The sequence below is a fragment of the Ambystoma mexicanum genome, chromosome 6p, assembly GCF_040938575.1.
Source record: "Ambystoma mexicanum isolate Mex_15411 chromosome 6p, UKY_AmexF1_1, whole genome shotgun sequence".
Lineage (NCBI taxonomy): Eukaryota > Metazoa > Chordata > Amphibia > Caudata > Ambystomatidae > Ambystoma > Ambystoma mexicanum.
Window position 1 is genome coordinate 1,545,482,035 of NC_090935.1, and position 19,929 is coordinate 1,545,501,963.

Below are 19,929 nucleotides of genomic sequence, written 5' to 3' on the forward strand. Positions count from 1 at the left end.
ATAAATAACTGGGTGAATTTCATAAACTTGCTGACAGAGAGGTACAATATATGGCAACCCCAGCCAGAGCCCGCAGATACAGCGAGAGCAACATTTTTGGCGAACATGCTTAAAGCTGAAAGCTATCATAATCCTATAGGGAGCATCCATTCGACACAAGGGGAGGTGGTAAATCGGAAAGAAGAAATAAATGCCACATTCACTCAATTTTACAAGACAATGTACTCTAACCGTGACGAAAGATCTGCTGAGGAAACATCAGCTTTTTTATGGGGGCTCGAACTCCCTGCTCTTTCCCCCCCAATATCCAGTCCACATTAGGCCCATCACACTAGAAGAGATAATGAGTGACATCAAGGCCTTAACATCTGTGAGGGCTCCCGGCTCTGACGGCCTAGGGGCTAAATTATACAAGACATTCCAAGAGAAACTGGCCCCCATCCTGTTAAATGTGTGGGAGGAGGCCATGGACCGGGGCATGCTCCTGGACTCAATGCGTGAAGCTATAATAACTGTGCTCCTGAAACTCTGCTCATGACATGTCATCATGCAGGCCTCTCTCCCTGATTAACTCTGACGCCAACATTTTTGCCAAAATTCTTGCTACTAGACTCCTCCCATACATGCCTAACTTGGTTCACCCTGACCAGTCGGGATTCATCCCTATGCGATCAACAGCCCTGAATCTCTGTAGGTTGTTCGGGGTGATGGCACAAATTAACCCTAACACAAACGCAGCAATCACTGCACTTGACGCCGAGAAGGGATTTGATTCGGTCTCATGGTCCCATCTGTTCTCAGTGCTTGAATGCTTCGGATTGGGGACGTACTTCATTAAATGCATCCGATTACTCTACACCAAAAGAGTCTGCAAGAGTTCTCACTAATCACACTTTATCTTCTCTTTTTTCCCTGGGCAGGGGTACCAGACAGGGTAGTCCTTTCTCCCCCATATTGTTTGCCCTCACAATTGAACCCATGGCAGAGTTCATCCGGAAGAAACATGCACATAGAGGCATTAGAATGATGGGCCCTCCGCAGATAATATCCCTTTATGCGGACAACACTTTGCTCTATGTTCGAGATCCTGAGGTTAAGCTGGAACCAATCATGGCCGATATCCACAATTTTGCAAGTTACTCTGGATATAAGATCAATAACTCCAAATCTGAACTGTTCCCGCTCACCCCTGCCACGAAGAACCTATCCAATATTAGCAGATTTAAATGGTCCCCAGTGCAGGTCCGCTACTTGGGTATAGTCGTGTCCAGAGACAAACATACACTATATGCAGATAATCATGAAGAATTGTTGCCGACACTCACAGCCAAACTTAATTTGTGGTCTAAGCTCCCAATCTTCCTATATGGCCGGGTAGCACTTCTTAAAATGATTGTTCTCCCCAAACTACTATACTATTTTGGTAATGTCCCCATCCGGCCAGGCAAGGCTTTCTTTAAAAAGCTTCAGTCGCTAGACACTTTGTTTCTATGGGGTGGGGGGACTGCGAGGATGAAATGGGTCAAACTGGTAGAGCCATATTCGAGCGGCGGCATTGCAGCACTCGACTTCGAATTATATTACTTGGTAGCCCGAGCACAATTCGCCAAACACTGGTTTGACCCCGACGATACAGCCACACATATCCCCATTGAGAAATATGCAGCTTCCCCTACCGATCTTCGATGTGTCATTTTCAGTCCCAGCCACAGAGACCCCTGCAAGTTCGACCCTGTAAGTACTACTGCTCATACATGGTCCAAGATATATAGAACAATTGGGGTGACGGTTCCTTATGACCCCGAGGTTCCACTCTGGCATTTTCCTGGTATCTCCCCCACTTTTGATAAAGCATTGCAAACGACATGGGACCCATTCAAACAACTGAAAATGTGGGATGTGTTCCCTAGGGGTACCTATATGAGTCTGGGAGATATTGTGAACACTGTGGGAGGCGGACAACTCAAACAACTTCAGTACTACTGCATGAGGGCTGCGTTTGCCACAAAATGGCCAACGTTTCCTATGGAACCTGCCACACATGAGTGCACGTGCGCTATGACGGGGAGGAAGGGAGTCTCACACCTATATGCCTTAGTGCAGTCGCACTGCAGCTCTTTAAATGACATAAAATCAACTTGGGAAACAGACTTGGGTGTGACGTTGAATGAGGAACAATGGCTCAGATGTTGCCAACTCACCAAATCCAGGTCTTTGAACTCTGGTTTACGGCTGATACAGTTTAAGATTCTTAACCAACTCTATTACATCCCTGCTAAACTGGCTGCTAAACTGGCTAGGTGTGAGGTGGATTGCACGGGGGAGTGTTTGAAATGTGGTGCACCAATGCGGGCACCTTCCATATGTATTGGGCAGGTCCTTTGATAACTACGTTCTGGGGCTCAGTCGCAGACATCCTTGAAAAGAATGTCAATTCCTGCATCACTACCCCCCTTGAAGTATTTGTTCGGGGACATCGGCAAGGTGGCTAAAACCACCAGAGGTCTTTTTAATGTGACTTGTGTTGTTGCGAATGTTGCACATTGAAATTGTGGAAAGCCACAAATGCACCCCGTATTGACAAATTTCTCCATTACCTCACACTGCTTAATGTATTAACTGTATCAGCGACTTGCCGCCCGGAGGACGTTTGGGCTACATTCAGAAACTATCTGTGTAACATGCTATCTGATAGCGATTTCCCCCCCTCGTATACGCCATGACTACCGCTTCTTTTATGACATATATGTTGATACTATTGTGTTGTATTGATTGTGATGTACTTGTGATATGTTGGTGCTGGTATGACTCAAACAAATAAAGTAAAAAAAAAAAAATTAAAAAAAAATGCCGGCAGCCGAAGGCGAGAGAGAGAGACGCTGGAGCTGCAGAGCTGCGATGAAAAGAACGCTGAGCACAGCAGGAGTGGAGAAGCATTGCGCCAACCCCAGAAGAGACCAGAGACTCCCTAAGAGCTCCCAAAGGTAGGTTAGGGCCAGACCGGTTAGGGGACATTGAAGAAGCTGAGGAGGCTCATGAAAATATACCAAGGGGGTGAAAGGGATCCTGTGCAATATAATGCAAACTTTGCAAACTTTATAAAGACACACCGAAGAGTAGAAGGGGATGAAAAGGGAAGCATACACATAGATACTAACCTTATAAACCCAATAAGAACATCCCAAAGAGCACAAAGGAGTGGGAAAGAGGATCTACAATATAATACAAACTCTGTGAAGCAGATAAGCACGTCCCGAGGGACACAAGGAAATTACAAAAGAGGCATACAGACAGATATGAACATTGGTAGTGCACCTAGGTGGAAAAGTACCTGGCAGGGGAGTATACCAGGTCTGTCCAAGTGGACACTAGATAACGAAGGGACGAGGATTCCGTTAAGCCAAGGGAGCAGGGTCTGGCACCCATATGAAAGTGGACAAAGCCAACCAGTGGAATCCATAAGAGTTGTTAGCCCACCGCAATACAAGCAGAATTATAAACAGTGGGTGTGAGCCCAAATCACAAATATCTTTTAAAGTGAAAACTGTGGAAATCAAGTCTGGCAGGCGAGTAAACCAGACTTGATACTCTATTGGAAAAGTCTGCTGTGAGGTCTGGCAGGTTAATGACAAGGAATTTCCCAGAGGATTTTGAGAAATTGCATTTTGTGAATAAGAAGAAGCAGGAACCCAGGAAGAGGTCCCCCAGAAGAGCAGGGATAAGGGTTATTTATAAGTTGTCTTGTTTTGTGAACAGTGAACATTGAACTATTCATATTCTTTTACATAAGAACTGTGCTTTGGTGTCAGCATCCAGAACGGGAGAGGCCTCATTCTGGAATTAAAAAGACAACCCTTTTTCCTTTAACTAGATTGAAAGTGTAAAGGATGGAAATAGGTTTAGAGACAGGACGGTGGAAATGTTTTTTTGACGGACATCCTGACCGGGTCCATAGTATTGTTTTGATGAGGCAGGGCAACCACTCATTGTAGTTAGGGGCAGTTAGGCATTTCCCCAACCCGGCTTTTCTTTCATTTTGTGCAAATAAAAATCTCTATCCCAAATCAATATGCCACCTGTGTCTCGTCTTCCTCCTTCTGCACCTTTACAGCCGGTACTCGGGCCTCTTGCCGCACAAATTCACCGATTTCATGGTGAGATCAGATGTGTGCACATGCACAGTGCTGAGATCAACAATGCTAGTTGCTCCTCACGCCCCCCATTGGTCCCTAACCCTTGGATTTGAGTGTTTTTTGCAAGGATAGGAACACCAAGCAAAACCCCAGAACCATACAATCCTCTAGAGAATGCAAATGGCTGCTTAAGCAAACAGAGTGTCTACGAATGAGCACAGGGAGCCCACCTTTGGTGTAAAGTTCTCACATTGTGAGCGGAATCACTCCAAGTAATGTGGCATCAGAATATGCGTACAGGGACATTTTGCAGAGCTGTTTCCATGGGAATAGTTTGACACAAGCAGTGTTGGAAAGAGGTTGAATATAGTACAAAGGGACCTAGAAAACGTAACGTGTCAAAACCTTTAACAAAATAGCTAAATCTCAGTGGAGTTGCACAGAATGTCCCATGAGGTCATTGACAAATATCTACTGCATTCAACATCAGGTTTATGTATGGGATCAGTTGTATGTAAGTCTCAGCCTAATTAAATTTGACGGTGTTGTGAAAAGGTCAAAGGAGAAAAGCTAGAGGATGAGTACTGAAAGATTCTGGCAACCACTGTCCACTCCATGATGCTGGCCTTGGAAGCTGAATAGTGAGGATCCCTCAAGGGCTCAGACTTACCCTTAGCCCTGTTTACCAAAACTCTTCTCAAGTTGCCCCAAAACCATCAGTATGGGCACTGGGTCAGGTCATCTACTCTGTGGGAAGGCCTCAGAGAAATGGCAATGCTTACATATGTGGGCCCACAATTGCAGGGTTCCATGAACCGTGGCTTGTTACTTCAGAATATCAGCTAGAAAAAAGGAAGAAAAGCACAGGATGAGACGCAAGCCGGGCCCACAGAAACCATAAAGTGCTCAGAATTGTACACTAGGATCAATAATTCATACCTCAGTAGGTGTTGAGCCACCACCACAATAGTACCACTCTAAAATTTAACACTGTATACTATTAGGATGGTGGGCATCCATTATGTCACTTCAGTGTGTGGAGCCACAGGGAGGTCCACTGTTCAATGTAACACCAAGGGAAACTGTAGTCCACAGAGCACCAAAACAATCAAATAGCCCCCTCCTCTTCCAAACACAGCAGTGGTACATCACACATAAAAAAAGTCTGATACCTAGTCAGAGTCAAGGTGTGTTGGAGTTTAGAGATTGATTGAGAACACAAAAAGAGAGACAAGCCGAATGAGAGGTGAACAGGGAGAGACAGTGGAGCAGAGGAGAACAAGGAAAAGATATGAGTGAGAGGAAGCGAGAGAGAAGAGGGGAAGGAGGAGAGAAGAGAACAACAACCATGAAGGGGAGAGTACAGGTCATACCACGAGTAGGCACAGGGAGGAATCAACAGGAGGCATTGAAGAAAGAACTGGAGGAGAAATGAGGGATCCCCAAAGGGGAATTAAGAGAGCAAAACCCTAGAATTGATTGTTATTTTATTTCTATTTATTTTATTTCTATTTATAAATAAAGACAAAGGATACTAAGTCCTTTAAGAACTGGGCCAGGACAGTAGCCCTAAACTGGTAGAAGAGCAGCCTGATAAAGGCTAGCCAGAGAGAGGAGACTAGGAGACATGACCTCTGATAGAACTTAAGTAGATGAGACGTGTTCAGTCTTAAACTGGCCCATGGGAGATAGGGCAAATCTCTGAACTGAACACCCAAAATGCTAGAGTGGGCCCGTTACTTTGGTAAAAGTGGGCCTGTTTTTCGGCCATAGCGGGCCAAATTGTTGAGTCCACTCACTGTGCAACTAGTAGTTTTAATCACTTTTACTCAATATATATTCTTTAAAATGCACTCTTTGCTACATATTTCAGCACACAACTCTTCCTTGGTTACTACTACAACAATCTGTCACAAGCTAAACAAATTGACATTTATGACTGTGAGGCACTTATTAATTGGTGCACTATTCGATGTTATGCCTCAGTCCAACGCTTTGTGTGTTAGGAGGTGTAATGGGAGAGGCAAGGCAGAAGTATTCTGGAGTCCACCTGTTCCTTATATATTTGACAAATGAATCCCGTCTCACAATCCAAAAGGTGCTGAGTGGTGATCTCTGGTGGCAGATACCAGAAGGACCAATACCTTTACAGGGAAATCCCTTAACCTGCCAAGAACGCCAAGAATTTTTTTTTGGAACACTTTAAAACCCAAGAGGCTGACTGACTATTTGAAAGGACCTAGGAGTCAGCCCAGGAAAGGCAGAGGGTGGGACTGAGGACCAAGGGTCTGATGGAAGCTAAGGATCTATGTTCTTCGCATGGAAAATTGAGTCTTGAAAATAAGCATTACTCTAGCACAGCCCCCCTTAAGCCATCCACTGTGCACAGTTGACACTTTGTGTAGAAAATGTCCTTCAACCATGCATCAAGCCACCTTAAAACACCAGAATTGCCTACTTGTTAGTCAATGCCTTGGGCCCCGCTAAGCCACTCAAAGTAGCCACTGGACCTGGCTACTTTGCCCCAACTGCAATTCTGCAAGCTGCTGGCCACTTCGCCCTGGGCATAGCTTTCACCCATGTCTGAAGCATTTCAAGCCACCCAAAGGGGCTAATTGGCCAGCAATGGCAGGTCCATAGGTTACCATTCACACACTTGAGAGGACCAATAGCCATGGCCTGAGGAGACACCTAGGAGCCCTACTACAAGTCCCCAGACCTGGCTCCACCGGCTAACATGCAGGCTCAATGGCTGACATTCAGATAAACAGTCAGCCCATGGACCTGTGCGCTCCCTGTAAAATAATTACCTTTTTTGCTTTTGGGATCATTCATTTACATAGTGGATCCAAATGTTCCTTACTAAAATGTGCACACTTATTACAGATTAAGGAACACCAACTGGCTGATTGCAGACATACAAGGCCATTTTAAGGGTCCCAAACAGTTTGGACAAACATATATATTTTGAACATAATTTTGTACACTTTTAGGTATATTTAAAACAAACAGCAGGACAGGTTGGCACCAAACAAGTTAAAGCACACTTTCAGGACCAACTTTGATGCAAATCCATCTAGCTGTGTGAACTGTAGGTGACATGAAATGCTCACTTTGGGACCCCACTATAACTTTGCCCCCTTTAGGGAAATGTACTATGAATTTCAACAAGGGTAGCTCCACATTTCAACATCCACATTTTAGTAAAGGTCTGAAATTTAACTAGGACTAAGGGTGTGTGACTCATGTGTGAGGCTCAGGCTGAATCTGCACCACAATACCACGGTTGTGAGCCGAGTTGCATTAAAATAAAAACTAACATGAAACTAACATGCTAATTTACCTTATCCATTTAACATATAACAGATCCCTATACTAAAAATTAGTTTAAACCAGTCCACGCTGATAATACAAACTTGGTGCAAATTGATGGAAATGCATTGTAGACAAACTAAATGTGCAGGCTTAAAGATGCACTGTGTCTGAATGGGGACATGACAAATCAGAAGTGTGGAATGTGAGATCCATTCCGCTAAAGACATTGCATTCTTTAAAAAAACTTTCAGAGCAGGAAAAGAGCACTGAGATGTAGCTATTGCTTCCGTTTCTAAGCGATCGGGATGAACACGGTCAGAACATTCTTGGAATGGCTGATTGACAAAAATTGAGTTGGTTTTGAATGACACAGAGGTCTCAGAAAAAAGGTTTAAAAGGCTTACTACAGAAGGAAGAGTTTGGCTTTTTCTCTCACTCACTGGCTCGGGAGCTGGCAGCTGTCTAAGGAGAGGTTGCAGCCCCAGGCGCTCTTTTCCTCTGGCTGACTTCAGGAGAAGCGTGTGGCAGAAAGGCGGGTAGAGGGTTCGTTCCAGGCGAAAAGGGAGTTGACCAGATAAAGAGCTCTGCTGCCCGACTACTAGATTGGCGTTGCGAGCAGTTCAAGAGACACACAATTGAAGATTATTTTGCCGAGTTCAGTTAATTTGAGGTGTGTGCTAATGAGTGAATGCTTGATATTAGATAGTGTACAGTGGGTACATCATTTCTTTTTTAGGTGCTGCACAGCGACATTTTAAACGTGTATAATTGTGTTCATGTTTCCCCCTTAATGCGAAAAACTCAGTTGTGACAGAAGTCTGTGCTCTGCCAAGTTTTGTAGCGAGGTTCAAGGCCAATGTTGGCAGAACTCTGGGCATTATCGCAAATAAAATATTTTGAAACTGTGAGGAGGGGACGGAGAAAACCGAGGGAGCACAGTCGGCGGCACGCAGGACAGGAAAGGGTTAAGCAGGATGTGAGCAGTGGTTACAAGAGTGAAGGACTGTCAGGTGTGAGAGAGGGTGCGGATGCAGAGAGAGGCAGAGTTGGCCTAATGAATTGGCACTGTGGTTTTCTTTAAAAGGAGGAAGAGGCCTGCCAGGTGGGGGAAGTCGTACCATGAGGGATGGAGGAGACGGCAGTTCTTGGGCCGGAAAAGGCGTTCGTCTGGGATTATTAACCAGCTGGAAAGAACAGTAGGAGGCGGTCGGCGTAAACGAATGCAGAGACGACAGCAGAAGACCAGGGTTGGCACACGGAATGCTGCCCATGAGGGAGCAGGTGAGCCTGCCGAAGACTGCAGGGCATGGGGTGGAAGTCCAGCACCACGTCGAAACGCTGCCCACGAGCTAGCAGGTGAGTCTGCCGAAGAGAACCGGGGTTGGGCAGAGAAAAGGGGGAGAACTCTTAAGCGAAACGCTGCCAGCATGGGAGTTGCTCAAAACCGGGACAGTCAGGCCCGGAACGTTGCAAGTAGTGGACCACCATAGGAGAACTGGGACACCGGGCAGGGGTGAAGTAACCACTGCACTTACACTCAAGTAATGGACTAATTATAAGTATCCGTTGAGAAATAAAATAAATAACCGAGCACAACTATCCTTGTGACAGAGACCCACTGCAGGAAAGGCTTAGTTTAAGTTTGTTTATTTATTTCATTTATAAGTAGCACCCAGACCCTGTAGTATGACAGTGCTAAGAATACGGTACAGAGTAAGTAAGGTAGGCAATTTAAAACAAGCATGTTATAGTTCAGTCAGAAGTCACATATATTTGTTGAACAATGTTGTTTTTACTTTCTTTCGTAAGAGCGAGTAGGAGGGTTCATCTTGAATGTGCTGAAGGAGGGCATTCCAGAAGGCAGGTGCGATGGTGGTGAAGCTTGTGCCCCCAGCTCTTTTGGCGAACCTGGGTGTGAACAGGGCCGAAGAGGTGGAGGAGCGAGGTTCCGAGTGGTGTGTCTCTTTGAGATTTGGTTGGTGAGGTAAGGGGGGGGGGGCGTTGTTGTGTAGGCAGTGGTAGGTGATGGTAAGGAGTAATTCGATGCATGCTTTGATGGTAAGCCAGTGAACATCCCGTCTGATTTGTGAAATATGATCGGAGCATTTCAGGCCCCCGACTGCTTTGAGTGCATTTTTTTCTAACAGTTGGAGTTCCTTGATGTTTTTGGTTGAGGTGCCAGCTAGGATGGCGTTGTAGTAATCCAGTTTATTTCCTATAATGGTCCTAGGTAGTGTGAGGCAGTTACGCGGGCGAGGAATTTTCTGAAGAGGTTGATAGGTTTAGTGGAGTAGGCAGCAGAGAAGACGATTGCTTTTACATGTTTCTGCATGTTTCATTCAGAGTCGAGGTAAATGCCAAGTGTTTTGACGTGAGTGGAGACTGGGATGATGTTACCATCGATGCAGAAGGAGGTGAAGGCGGGACTGAGGTGTTTGAGGCGGTAAGGAGAGCCCACAATAAGGAGCTCAGTTTCCTCATTGTTCAGGCAAAGATGGTGGGTAGCCACCCATGCCTGGATGATGCTGAAGATATGGTTGATGTTAGTGGAATCAGTCTCATGGTTGCCTGTGATTTTGAGAAGGACCTGCGTGTCGTCGGCGAAGTTGGTGTACGGTATGTTTAGGCTATCTATGTGGTCGAAGATGGGTTTGGTGTTCATGTTGTGCAAGGTAGGAGAGAGGCAGGATCCTTCAGGGTCGCTGTGGGAGACAGGGATGGGGTCAGATGCTTCAGTGCCCACAAATACCCTGGTGGATTGACCAGATAGGAAGGATTTGATCCATAAGGTAGCTTCTGGGAAAAGGTTGAAGGATGCAGTGAGGTGTTGGCATAAGATTGCATGTTCAACTAAATCAAAAGCAGCAGAGAGATCCAGTAGGAGGAGGATGGCTAGCTCCCCATGGTTTCTGATGTGATCAAGCTGGATCTTTAGATCCAAGACAGCAGATTTAGTGCTGTGTCTAAGTCTGAAACCAGATTGGCGGGATCCTGGTAGGTTGTGGTTTCCAGGTAAATTTGGAGTTGCGAGTAGGTAGTGCGGTCCAGAATTTTGAGAAAATAAGGTACAGTAGTAATCGGGCGGTAGTTGGTGGGGATGGTGGGGTCTAGGGAGGGTTTCTTCAGAAGTGGGGTGACTCAGGCTTCTTTGACAGAGTTAGGAATTGAATTGGATTTGAAGGAAGCATTATTAAGCTGGCTATGGTCAGAGCCAGGGATTCAGCGCACATTTTGACAATGTGAGCCGGACATATGTCTCCAGAGTAATTGGAGGCTTTCAGATGCTGGATGGTGGTGAAGACTTCAGAAGGAGCGATGGCAGAGAATTTAAACTGAGGAGAGTTAGTGGTGGTCGGGGTGGTGCTTACCCAGGGGACGAGCGGAGCAGGAGCTAGGAGGGACTTTGAGGATGGCTTTATCCCTAAGATTCTGGGTTTTGGTGACAAGGGCTGATTGGATGATCAAACACCATGCTTTATTTTTGGGGAAATTGTCGGTTGGGGGCGGCAGTGGTTTCAAGCTCTCTAAGGATTTTGAAGCGCTCTTTGATGTTGGAGCTTGCTTCAATGATTTTATTGTTATAGATATTGGCTTTAGTGGCAATGATAGCTTTTTTGTAGGTGCTGGCTGCGCGATGGAGAGCAGCTTTGTTGATAGGCGTTGGGTTTATTCACCAAAGATGTTTGAGGGAGCGTTTTTGGTTGCAAATGGTAGCTAGTTTGTCAGTGTACCAGTTCTGTGCATTTCTTTTTTTGCAGGAAGTAGTTTTAAGGGGGGCATGATCGTTAAGTGCAGTGAGCAATGCAGTGTTGTACGCTGCTAGGATGTCTTCTGGGGTGGCGTTGCCTGGTGCGGAGTCTAGGGAGGCAAGAATGGAAGGGGCATGTAGCTTAGCTGTGAGTTTGGTAGGTAGGATGGTAGCTGCAGCGGGGGAGTAGGTATAAGGGGGGTTTGTGATTCTCCGGGAAGTTGCGTTTATTCTCTTGAGGGGTGGGAGGCGTTCTGTAGCCTGGAGCAGAGTCTGTGTAGATGGGCTGAACCTAGACAAGGTACTTGGTATTCTTTAGGGGGTTAGAGGGTGTTAGAAATGTGGTTTCAGGCTGGAAGGGGGGGATTGTGAATCCTAGAGCATAGTCTGTGTAGTCAGGCTGGATCCAGGCAGGGTGGCAGGTGCTCATGAGATTCAGGGTAAATGGGAATATGGGGTCTGGGTTTGGTGTGCGATGAGGGCTGTTTCGGGGGTAGTGTAGCTTCTGAGAGGGGTAGGGGAGCCAATGTTTGAAATGCAACAATTCTTAAACATACCATTCTGCTCATTCAGCTCCATGATAATCTGGGTATCACTGATCAGGCTCTGGCATGGTTAACGTCTTTCCTCTCTGATCCACCCTCCGAGGTCCAACTTGGGTCCTTCGTCGCCTCTATCTCTCCACCTGCGGTGTTCCCCAGGGGTCTAACCTCTTTCCCTAGCTGTTCAACCAATACCTGGCACCTCTCGCCCACTGTATTGCTGCTTTCTGCGCCAACATCCAATGCTATGTGGATGACACCCAGCTCGCTTTCAGGCTCCCCACTGCTGCCTCTTCTTCTTCTCTCATCCCGGATAGTCAGTCTGCAATCCAAGAGTGGTGTGCCACCAATGACCTTTGCCTGAATGCCAGCAAGATGGAGATCCTCCTCATTGCCTCACCAGAACCCTGCTTTCCACTCACTCTCTGGCCAGCCTGCCTTGGCCCTCCCCTTTCTCCCACCTGCGAGGCTAAGAACCTCAGGGTGATCTTCAAATCCACTCTCTCCTTCTCCCCTCACATCTCCGAAGTCTCTAAGAAGTCAAACTACCAACTGCACCTCCTCAGGGGTATCCTTCCTCTCCTCTACTTCGCCCAGAAGCTCACTGTCTCTGGAGCTCTAGTTCTCTCTAGGCGTCACTATTGCTATAGCCTCTTCTTTTTTTTTATCTGCCTGCCTCTACTCTCCGCCCTCTCCAACTCATCCAGAACAGGACTGCAAGACGTGTCTTTGGCATCAAGCCCATGGATCGTATCCCTCCAGCACTGAAATCTCTCCATTGGCTCCCAGTGGCTGCAAGGATCAAATTCAAGAAGACCCTTTGCATTGTTAACAAGGCCCTCTGGGGGCTGGAACCAAAATATCTCCAGCTTTCTCTTCCAAAGTATCTTCCTACTCGAGCCCTTCGCCCTCCAACTCCTTTAGGGTCAGGTGTTTTTCCAAGAAACGAGCTGGAGGCAGATCTCTGTTCTGTGGGCATCTCCCTCTGGTACAGTATCCCTGCCTCTCTGAAACTTGAGCAGAACCACCTCTGGTTCTGGAATCAGCTCAAGGCTTTCCTCTTTGCTTCTGCCTTCTCTCTTCCTCTTCCCTGCTGATTGCCTATCTGACACTGCACTGGTTACCTGGCCACCCTCTGAACCATGGGCTCAGGTTCCTGTCCTCCCAGCTGCACACCTGCATTGCCTCCCGGCAACTCTGCACTTGGGGCTGTATCTGTAACCCTACTATCCCCCTACCTGCACTATCCATCACTTGTTGTACTGCACTTAACTTGCACTGCCACCTGTTGCCGCACTTCTTGTTTTTGTTTGTATGTACGCCCTATGTCCTGCACTTCTCCTCCTCCCCTTCCCTCTGTACTCCCCCCTCCCTCTGCGCTCCCCCCCCCTTCCTCTCCCCTGCGCAATCTCAATATCACTGGGCCTAGAAGATTGTTGTCTTGTCCCTGCATGTTCCACCCTCCTGCCTCGTTGCACTTTGAAACATTTGTTTATGGGCGCGCTATAAATAAAATATCATATGTCGTGCATTGTACATGTCATTCTGTGTAATTTGCATATTTCTAACTTCTGATAAAGAATAACAACTCGAAAAAAAATCATTAGCATCAGTGTATTTATTCTCTGCTCAGCTTTATTGGGTTGGAATACAAAGAGATGCAGAACATGTGGTAAAATATAAAAGCAAAGTTAGTCACTGTTAATTGTTTTACTATGAGAGGCTTTGAATTAATGTTCATGTTTCATTTACATGGTAAATGTATTCTGAGATGCAAACCAAAATGGCATAATGTGGTATTGTAAATAAGATACCGCAAAGGGGATAAGTTAATTGTTTAGAGTGTACTAAATCCAGTATTTGCTTACTGTTAGTGATCCCGATATAAGAACAATTAACGGGTGATACTCTGAAGTTAGGCTCACCACTATACCATGAAATACTTAAAATAACACCAATCAAAAATATCACGAACCAAAAATACACAGAAGATACAGTCAACAAATATCTCTTACAAATGTTTGGTGGTTCTATATTTTTACTGGAACGTTTCCTGATGATTTGTTGAATGGCAGTAAAAAGTGATTCTTCCTTTGAGAAGTCCAATTTAGCCATAACTACAGGGTTCATATAGCCGACCCTGTATACCAAATGTATACACATACTAGACTGCCATAGTACTTATAGACCAATGTTAGAGTCGAGAATACAGAGTATTGGGCACAGGTCACCTTCTAAATCTCTACCAAAAGATAATAGCACTTTCTGGGCACCCAAACCTGGGTTAGCCGATGTTGAACCTGGTGGACCCAAGACACTGCTTTTCAAAGATTGTCGCTGGACTAAGCAGGAAAAATGACTGGAGGGTTGGAGATATGACTGTGCCAACTGAAGCCTCATCAAGTTTCCTTCAAGGTATAGATGACGGGGCACATATACGTTCTTGTCATTCATTCAATTGTACATTTTGCACAATTATAAAAGAGTGGCAGATTTATACATTTCAGCAAGTGGAAAAACAAATCAGTGTAAACAGTCACCTGCAAACATACCTATCTGCAAACCACCATCGCTGAATTTACCTTTATTTGCTGAATGATTGTTTGTAAATGTTTATCATCTTCAAACATTGCTGTCAAACTTGGTCCTTCCCCACACGTTTTTTCCTCATACTTGTTGTTAATGATAGGGCGCGTAAAGGCATTGAAATACGTATCAGGTACAAGATTGGCAACAGACAGCACAGTTTCTTGAAACTGACGAATGACCTCTGACATAGCCTCCTTTTGGAAATAGAAAATATAAACGTTAGCTATCAAAGGACCAACATACTAGAGCTTGAATAGATACATCTGTTCACAAGTGCAATTTCTTGGTCCCAAAGACCAAATAACTCATGTCACTATCTGGAACCAGAACAGATGGCTGGCAAAGCCTCCCATGATGCCCGCCCACCTCCATGCACCACCTCAATTTGGGGTGATTATCGACACAAAATGTGCTGCCCAAATACATTCCTTTTTCTCAAATCTAAATCCATCCATGAGCTTGCTCCCTCACCTGGCTGAATCTAGTTCCCGATACCCCACCACTTGTACTCTATGCCGTCATGCACCTACCTGCCTCTGTCTGTACTGTGCTCTCTCTAGTTTTTGCATCTGCACCCTCCTGGCGCCTTCACTGGAACTCCCAACTTCTAAAAGGTAAGGACGATATTCCAAAATGAACTGCATTAAAACTGCCCTTAAAAAGCCCCCTCCTCACGAAGGATGGATCCCCATGCTGTTTTAGGGTGATGTCCTCCATAATCCCTCAACAACATTCACCACTGGTTTGCATATTTGAAATTACTGGAGATGTATCTAGTCTAGAATGAGGTGTCACACGTTTGTGTTTCCAGCTTCCTACCCACCACCAGCCTCTTTCTATTACCTACTAAATGGTGACTTTGCAAAGGTTTCTAAAGCACCTAAGTTGTGGGTTTTCTGCAGCCACCAGTATGCGCTTTGTCCACCATAACTTCACTTTTATTTTCAATAAATAAATACAAATAGCCTAACTGATGTTAAATACCTCATTTGTGCAGGTCAACAAAGAGAACAACATCTTGGAAGTGATGATTGGTTGGATGTGTGCTGTGACGGTCACGTCCAGCGCTAGTTACTCCCCATTAAACCACTGTGAGAACATTTTTGGGAAATGTTATCTAGTCTTCACCGTTTTATTGAATTCCCTTGCTAGGTTGTCTGTATGAGGGAGAGTGTTACGTGAAAGGGTCTGCTCAAATAGGGTTTGAGGATCTCTCTACTAGTTAAAAAACTGTATTGTAGCAGTGTAAAATTACAGGTAGTATTTTTCCTGTAACATGGATTCCTCATCAGACTCTGAGGCTTTACAACAGTAAGCAATACAGTTAACATATCATGGGAAGTAGAGCTTATGTACGAAAGCACAAACAAAAATTATTTAGCAAAATAGCTTGGCCCACTTAGTAATCACCCGTGTGGTTTAATCAAGATAGGAGTGTTTGAGAAAGGTGTGACTAGGCATTCAGCTAACCGCTATACACATTTCAGATGGGTGTTTATTTACCATTTAGTTTCTGGTGAGGGAGGTGTGGTGGCATCCCAGCCAATGAGGAGGCTTGGAACGGGGTCCTTACCACACAGGGAAAGACCCTGCCCCAAGCCTCCTCAGAGCAGGGGGCCGCCATCTTCCCTCACCGGAACCTAAGGTAAATGCTCTTACCACATCCCCTGCCCTTGACCCCCACACACACCCATTTCTTCATATCCGTCCCCCCCCAACCAAACCCCACTTACCCTCCTTTGTCCCTCGCTGGATAGGACTGTTCCTGACGCCTCTCTGTCACGCAAGTAGCCGCCATGGAAAGTATGTTGTCACTTCTCCCATTTCCATCGTGGCCATTTTGCTTGTTTATTTTATTTCTTCAAGTTAACTTCATCTTACCTAGGGAGAGACAGAGTAGGTCCTGCTAACACTAAAGGAATCTTCCCTCACACCCCACTGATTTTTTTTTAAACTTGTCAAGTTATCTCATACTAAATTATATAGAATTATAGATGAACAAGGTCCAGGGCCTTCACAAGGGATTCTATTTTAATATCAGTTGATTACGTGGGATTTTCCCTTCATGTCAATGTGCAAGTGTGCAGTTGGAGCAGCAGTTTTAGGGACTTGTCGCGTGGACTATTGCAAGGCACTCCTAGTAGGTACGTCAATTAAACCTATTAGCTGAAATCAGATGGCTGAGAACCTATTGGTTTCTGGACGTTGGAAAAGTGATCATGATCAAGCTGCTTACAAGAACCTGCTGTGTCATTGCAAGGTTCCTCCCAAGATGTACAACCTTTGGTGTATGCAGGATCACAGACTATGCATCGCTACAAATCTGTGAGACCGGGCTGGGGGAAAGACTTTCACTATTGGAATTCAGGCTTTGAAATAAATTGCAACATTTTATGCATGACAGAGGAGGCTTCACTAGTTTCCGACCCCTGTTGATGCAGTGTATGTACATGTCGATGCTATAAATGGGTTCAAGCTGAGTTAATATCAGGAAGTAGATGTGAATGATTTTTCAAAGATAATATATAAAAGTTCAAAATTACTGAGAGGCTGAGAAAAGAATAAACAAAACAAGGAGGTACCTCTTTATTTTGCCTGTTCCATTCCCTTGTATGTAAACCTGCCCCTGCTGCAATCCCTTGGCACAGCGTTATATCATCCTTGCGCTCCCCCCTTCCCTAGGCAGGATCTCAGTTCCACTATTTTTTGTTACACTTCTGCCACTGCTCTGATTCAGTGCAGTCTAAGAAAAAAATCAAAGCTTTTAATACCACCACAAACAGGAAAGTTGGGTAAATTCTGAGCGCTACTTTCCATGATAAAAAACAGTCGAACTTTTCCTTTATTAAAAAAGCTTGTATCTTGCTAACCCCATAGCTACTAAAAAGTCACGTTCCAATACAAATATTTTGTGTTACAACTATGCAGATTGTGAAGGATGTCAAGGATTTATATGACCAAGTTAAGCTTCTCGTATTAAGAAGATAATGAATAGCCCTACTACACCCCTTTCACACAAATTGGAACTGACAAGAATTTTTAAGATCCACGTCTGGGAAGGAATCTTGGTCAACTAAGCCCAGCCAAAAAAATTTGGTTAAGGTGACCTTTTTCCAAATTTACTGCACCTTGGTTCCAAGGTAAGTACCCAGTTAAATAATGGCCCAAAGTACGAGTTAGCTAAATCCAAGGCCTCCTTCATCGAGTCAACTACGTGTTTCATAGAATGAAACTGATTCACACACATCCACTAGCGATCCAAACTTTAAATGTGACCTCCAATCAATTGGCAATATAGGGCTCCAACATCTAGTATACGTCTGTACCACTCAAGGTAGGTAGCAATGGCAGAGCAGCAAGGCTTATCTTAGGAGAGCGAGAGGGGGCTGTAGGAAGGTACAAAGAACTTGCAGCATACATCTAGTTCCAAAGAAACACTTATAACCTCTAGAGTTATATAACAATACTGGTCTAATATATATATATATATATATATATATATATATATATATATATATATATATATATATATATATATATATATATATATATATATATACACACACAGAGGTAAAGATAAAGCTCCAGAAAGGTAAGTGCTATCACAATTAGGAAACACAATGTAAAACCAATTGTCAAGGGTTTTGACCCATGTTGAACCAATAGACTGGGTAGATGTGGGGATGAGCTGTCGCCACCCATCATTCCATCCCAGAGTCCAGGAGAACTGCGCAGTTGTGCGCACACCAAAATAATCGGCTGACCTGCCACCCACCAGTGCGAGCGTGCTGGGTCAGAAGAGCCATGGGTGAAATGGGGTGCCAAAGAGAAAAACAGCAGTGCCTGTTAGCTAAAAATCACTTTAAAAATCACCCTTTGTTTCTCTGAATGCAAGCTCAAAATGCCCATTTCAAACATTGCGAGATATTCAAAAATCTCACTGAACACCAGCAGACATGTGGCAGAATGAATTCTTGCGTGCATACTAAATCTGGAAAGATGAAGAGCCCAAAACAATGTTTATAACAAAACTGGCTGAGCTGTGGATGTCAGCAGCTTAATTGAAATTGGATTTAAAACCACTAAAATCGAAATGTTTAAAATAAATGAGTGACCTACTTTTGAGTGTCACATAGTTTGCAACTGTTAAATGTCATGGTTTTGAACTTAGAATCAGCATTCTAGCTGCATGTGTAAAAATTGTAAGTTTGATTTAAACTGGGAACAAACAGGACATTTAGCTGAAGCTTGGCTTAAAGAAATTGAATTCTGCCCGACAACTACCCCCGACAGGAGTTGAGCTGGCTCAACAACTCTTCCCAGGCCTGGCTACATCCTGCTGGCCCCACCAAAAGGAGATCACATGGCCCTGTTGATTGAAAGGGGAGTGGCACCTGGGGACTGCAGGGAACTGAACAATGGGCCTTCTTTGGCTTAGGCAATTGTTAAATTAGGGGGGGTCATAAAATGGCTTCCTCTTGGAAGGAAATGGGAGGGGCAGTGCCTCTGCTAGCAAGCTCAGCTTGGGGGAAGTGGACAAACCAGAAACTCCACCATGTGCTTGGGGGAAACCACATCCCTTTGGGCCAGAGCATAATTTTAAAAAAAGATGGATAATTCATAGTACGGACTTGTCAGAATTATATAAGTAATATCATTATTCTTGTGATTTTTCTGTGCACGTTTTAAGAGGTGTTAGGACCCTGTGGTGTATTCTGGGGGGTTGCTAGCAGAAAATAGGGTCTTACCCCAAATGTCTGCATGTTAAAAATCTGATACTTCATCAATTAATGTCCATACTCCTTGCGCACATTTGTGTAATTTTTGGTAAATGTCCGATATTGGTAAACCGACCAAAAAGCGCAAAATGTTGTCATTTCTGAATCCCAGCTCGCAGGAACATGGGGCTTGAACAGAGACCTGTCTTAATCATCTGTAATATGTACATGTAATGTCAACCACTTGTGTATCTGGGAAATATGTATTTGAATCAAATAGAGATTTTAGGGCAAATTGACCAGGGGAGGATCCTCTGACCCATAAACAGACCTCATCATGATGACAATCAACTTCCTTCCCCCAATCATGGGAGAGGGGAGAATTGGGCCAATGACAAGTAGAGAGGGGCAGGCTCAGATATGCCACGCACACACCCACTTTCTAAACACATAAAAGCAGACAGTGCAGGACAGGTAGGGACATTCACTTTCCACGTTCTTGCGGGACGCTTTGCCGGGAGACTTCAGACTTCACATCCAGAGATCCAGACTTCAAATCCATCAATCTCTAGAACCTGTAGCAGAAATTAACTCCAGAATTTGTAGCAGAGAGGCCTGAATCCACAAGCTGAATCCTCTTCTTCAGGCCTCAAAACCAACCAAACTATTCAACAGCCGGGCGAGCTGTTTGAATTTTTTGCCAAGAACTTTTGCAAGAACCTGTAGCAGTATCCAGAAAGCAGTGCTGTATCCGGAACCAGAGAGAACCACAAACCAGACCGTTGTGAGCAGAACCGGTGCTTGACAGACCCAGAGAGCAGAGTTGACCCAGGTGGCCGGGACTTCAGAACCACCCGCCGGAAGTCCCGTCCGACCTGTCCAGA

General features: G+C 44.9%; 1 protein-coding gene across 1 annotated transcript in view; it reads right to left on the bottom strand.

The window, feature by feature from the left end:
* Positions 1-19,929, bottom strand: part of DNAH6 (dynein axonemal heavy chain 6) — a 3,423,448-nt gene that overhangs the window by 2,494,406 nt on the left and 909,113 nt on the right. The window contains exon 11 of the mRNA XM_069626424.1: positions 14,321-14,521. Coding sequence (XP_069482525.1) covers positions 14,321-14,521 — 201 coding nt within the window. The remainder of the gene's footprint in view (positions 1-14,320; positions 14,522-19,929) is intronic.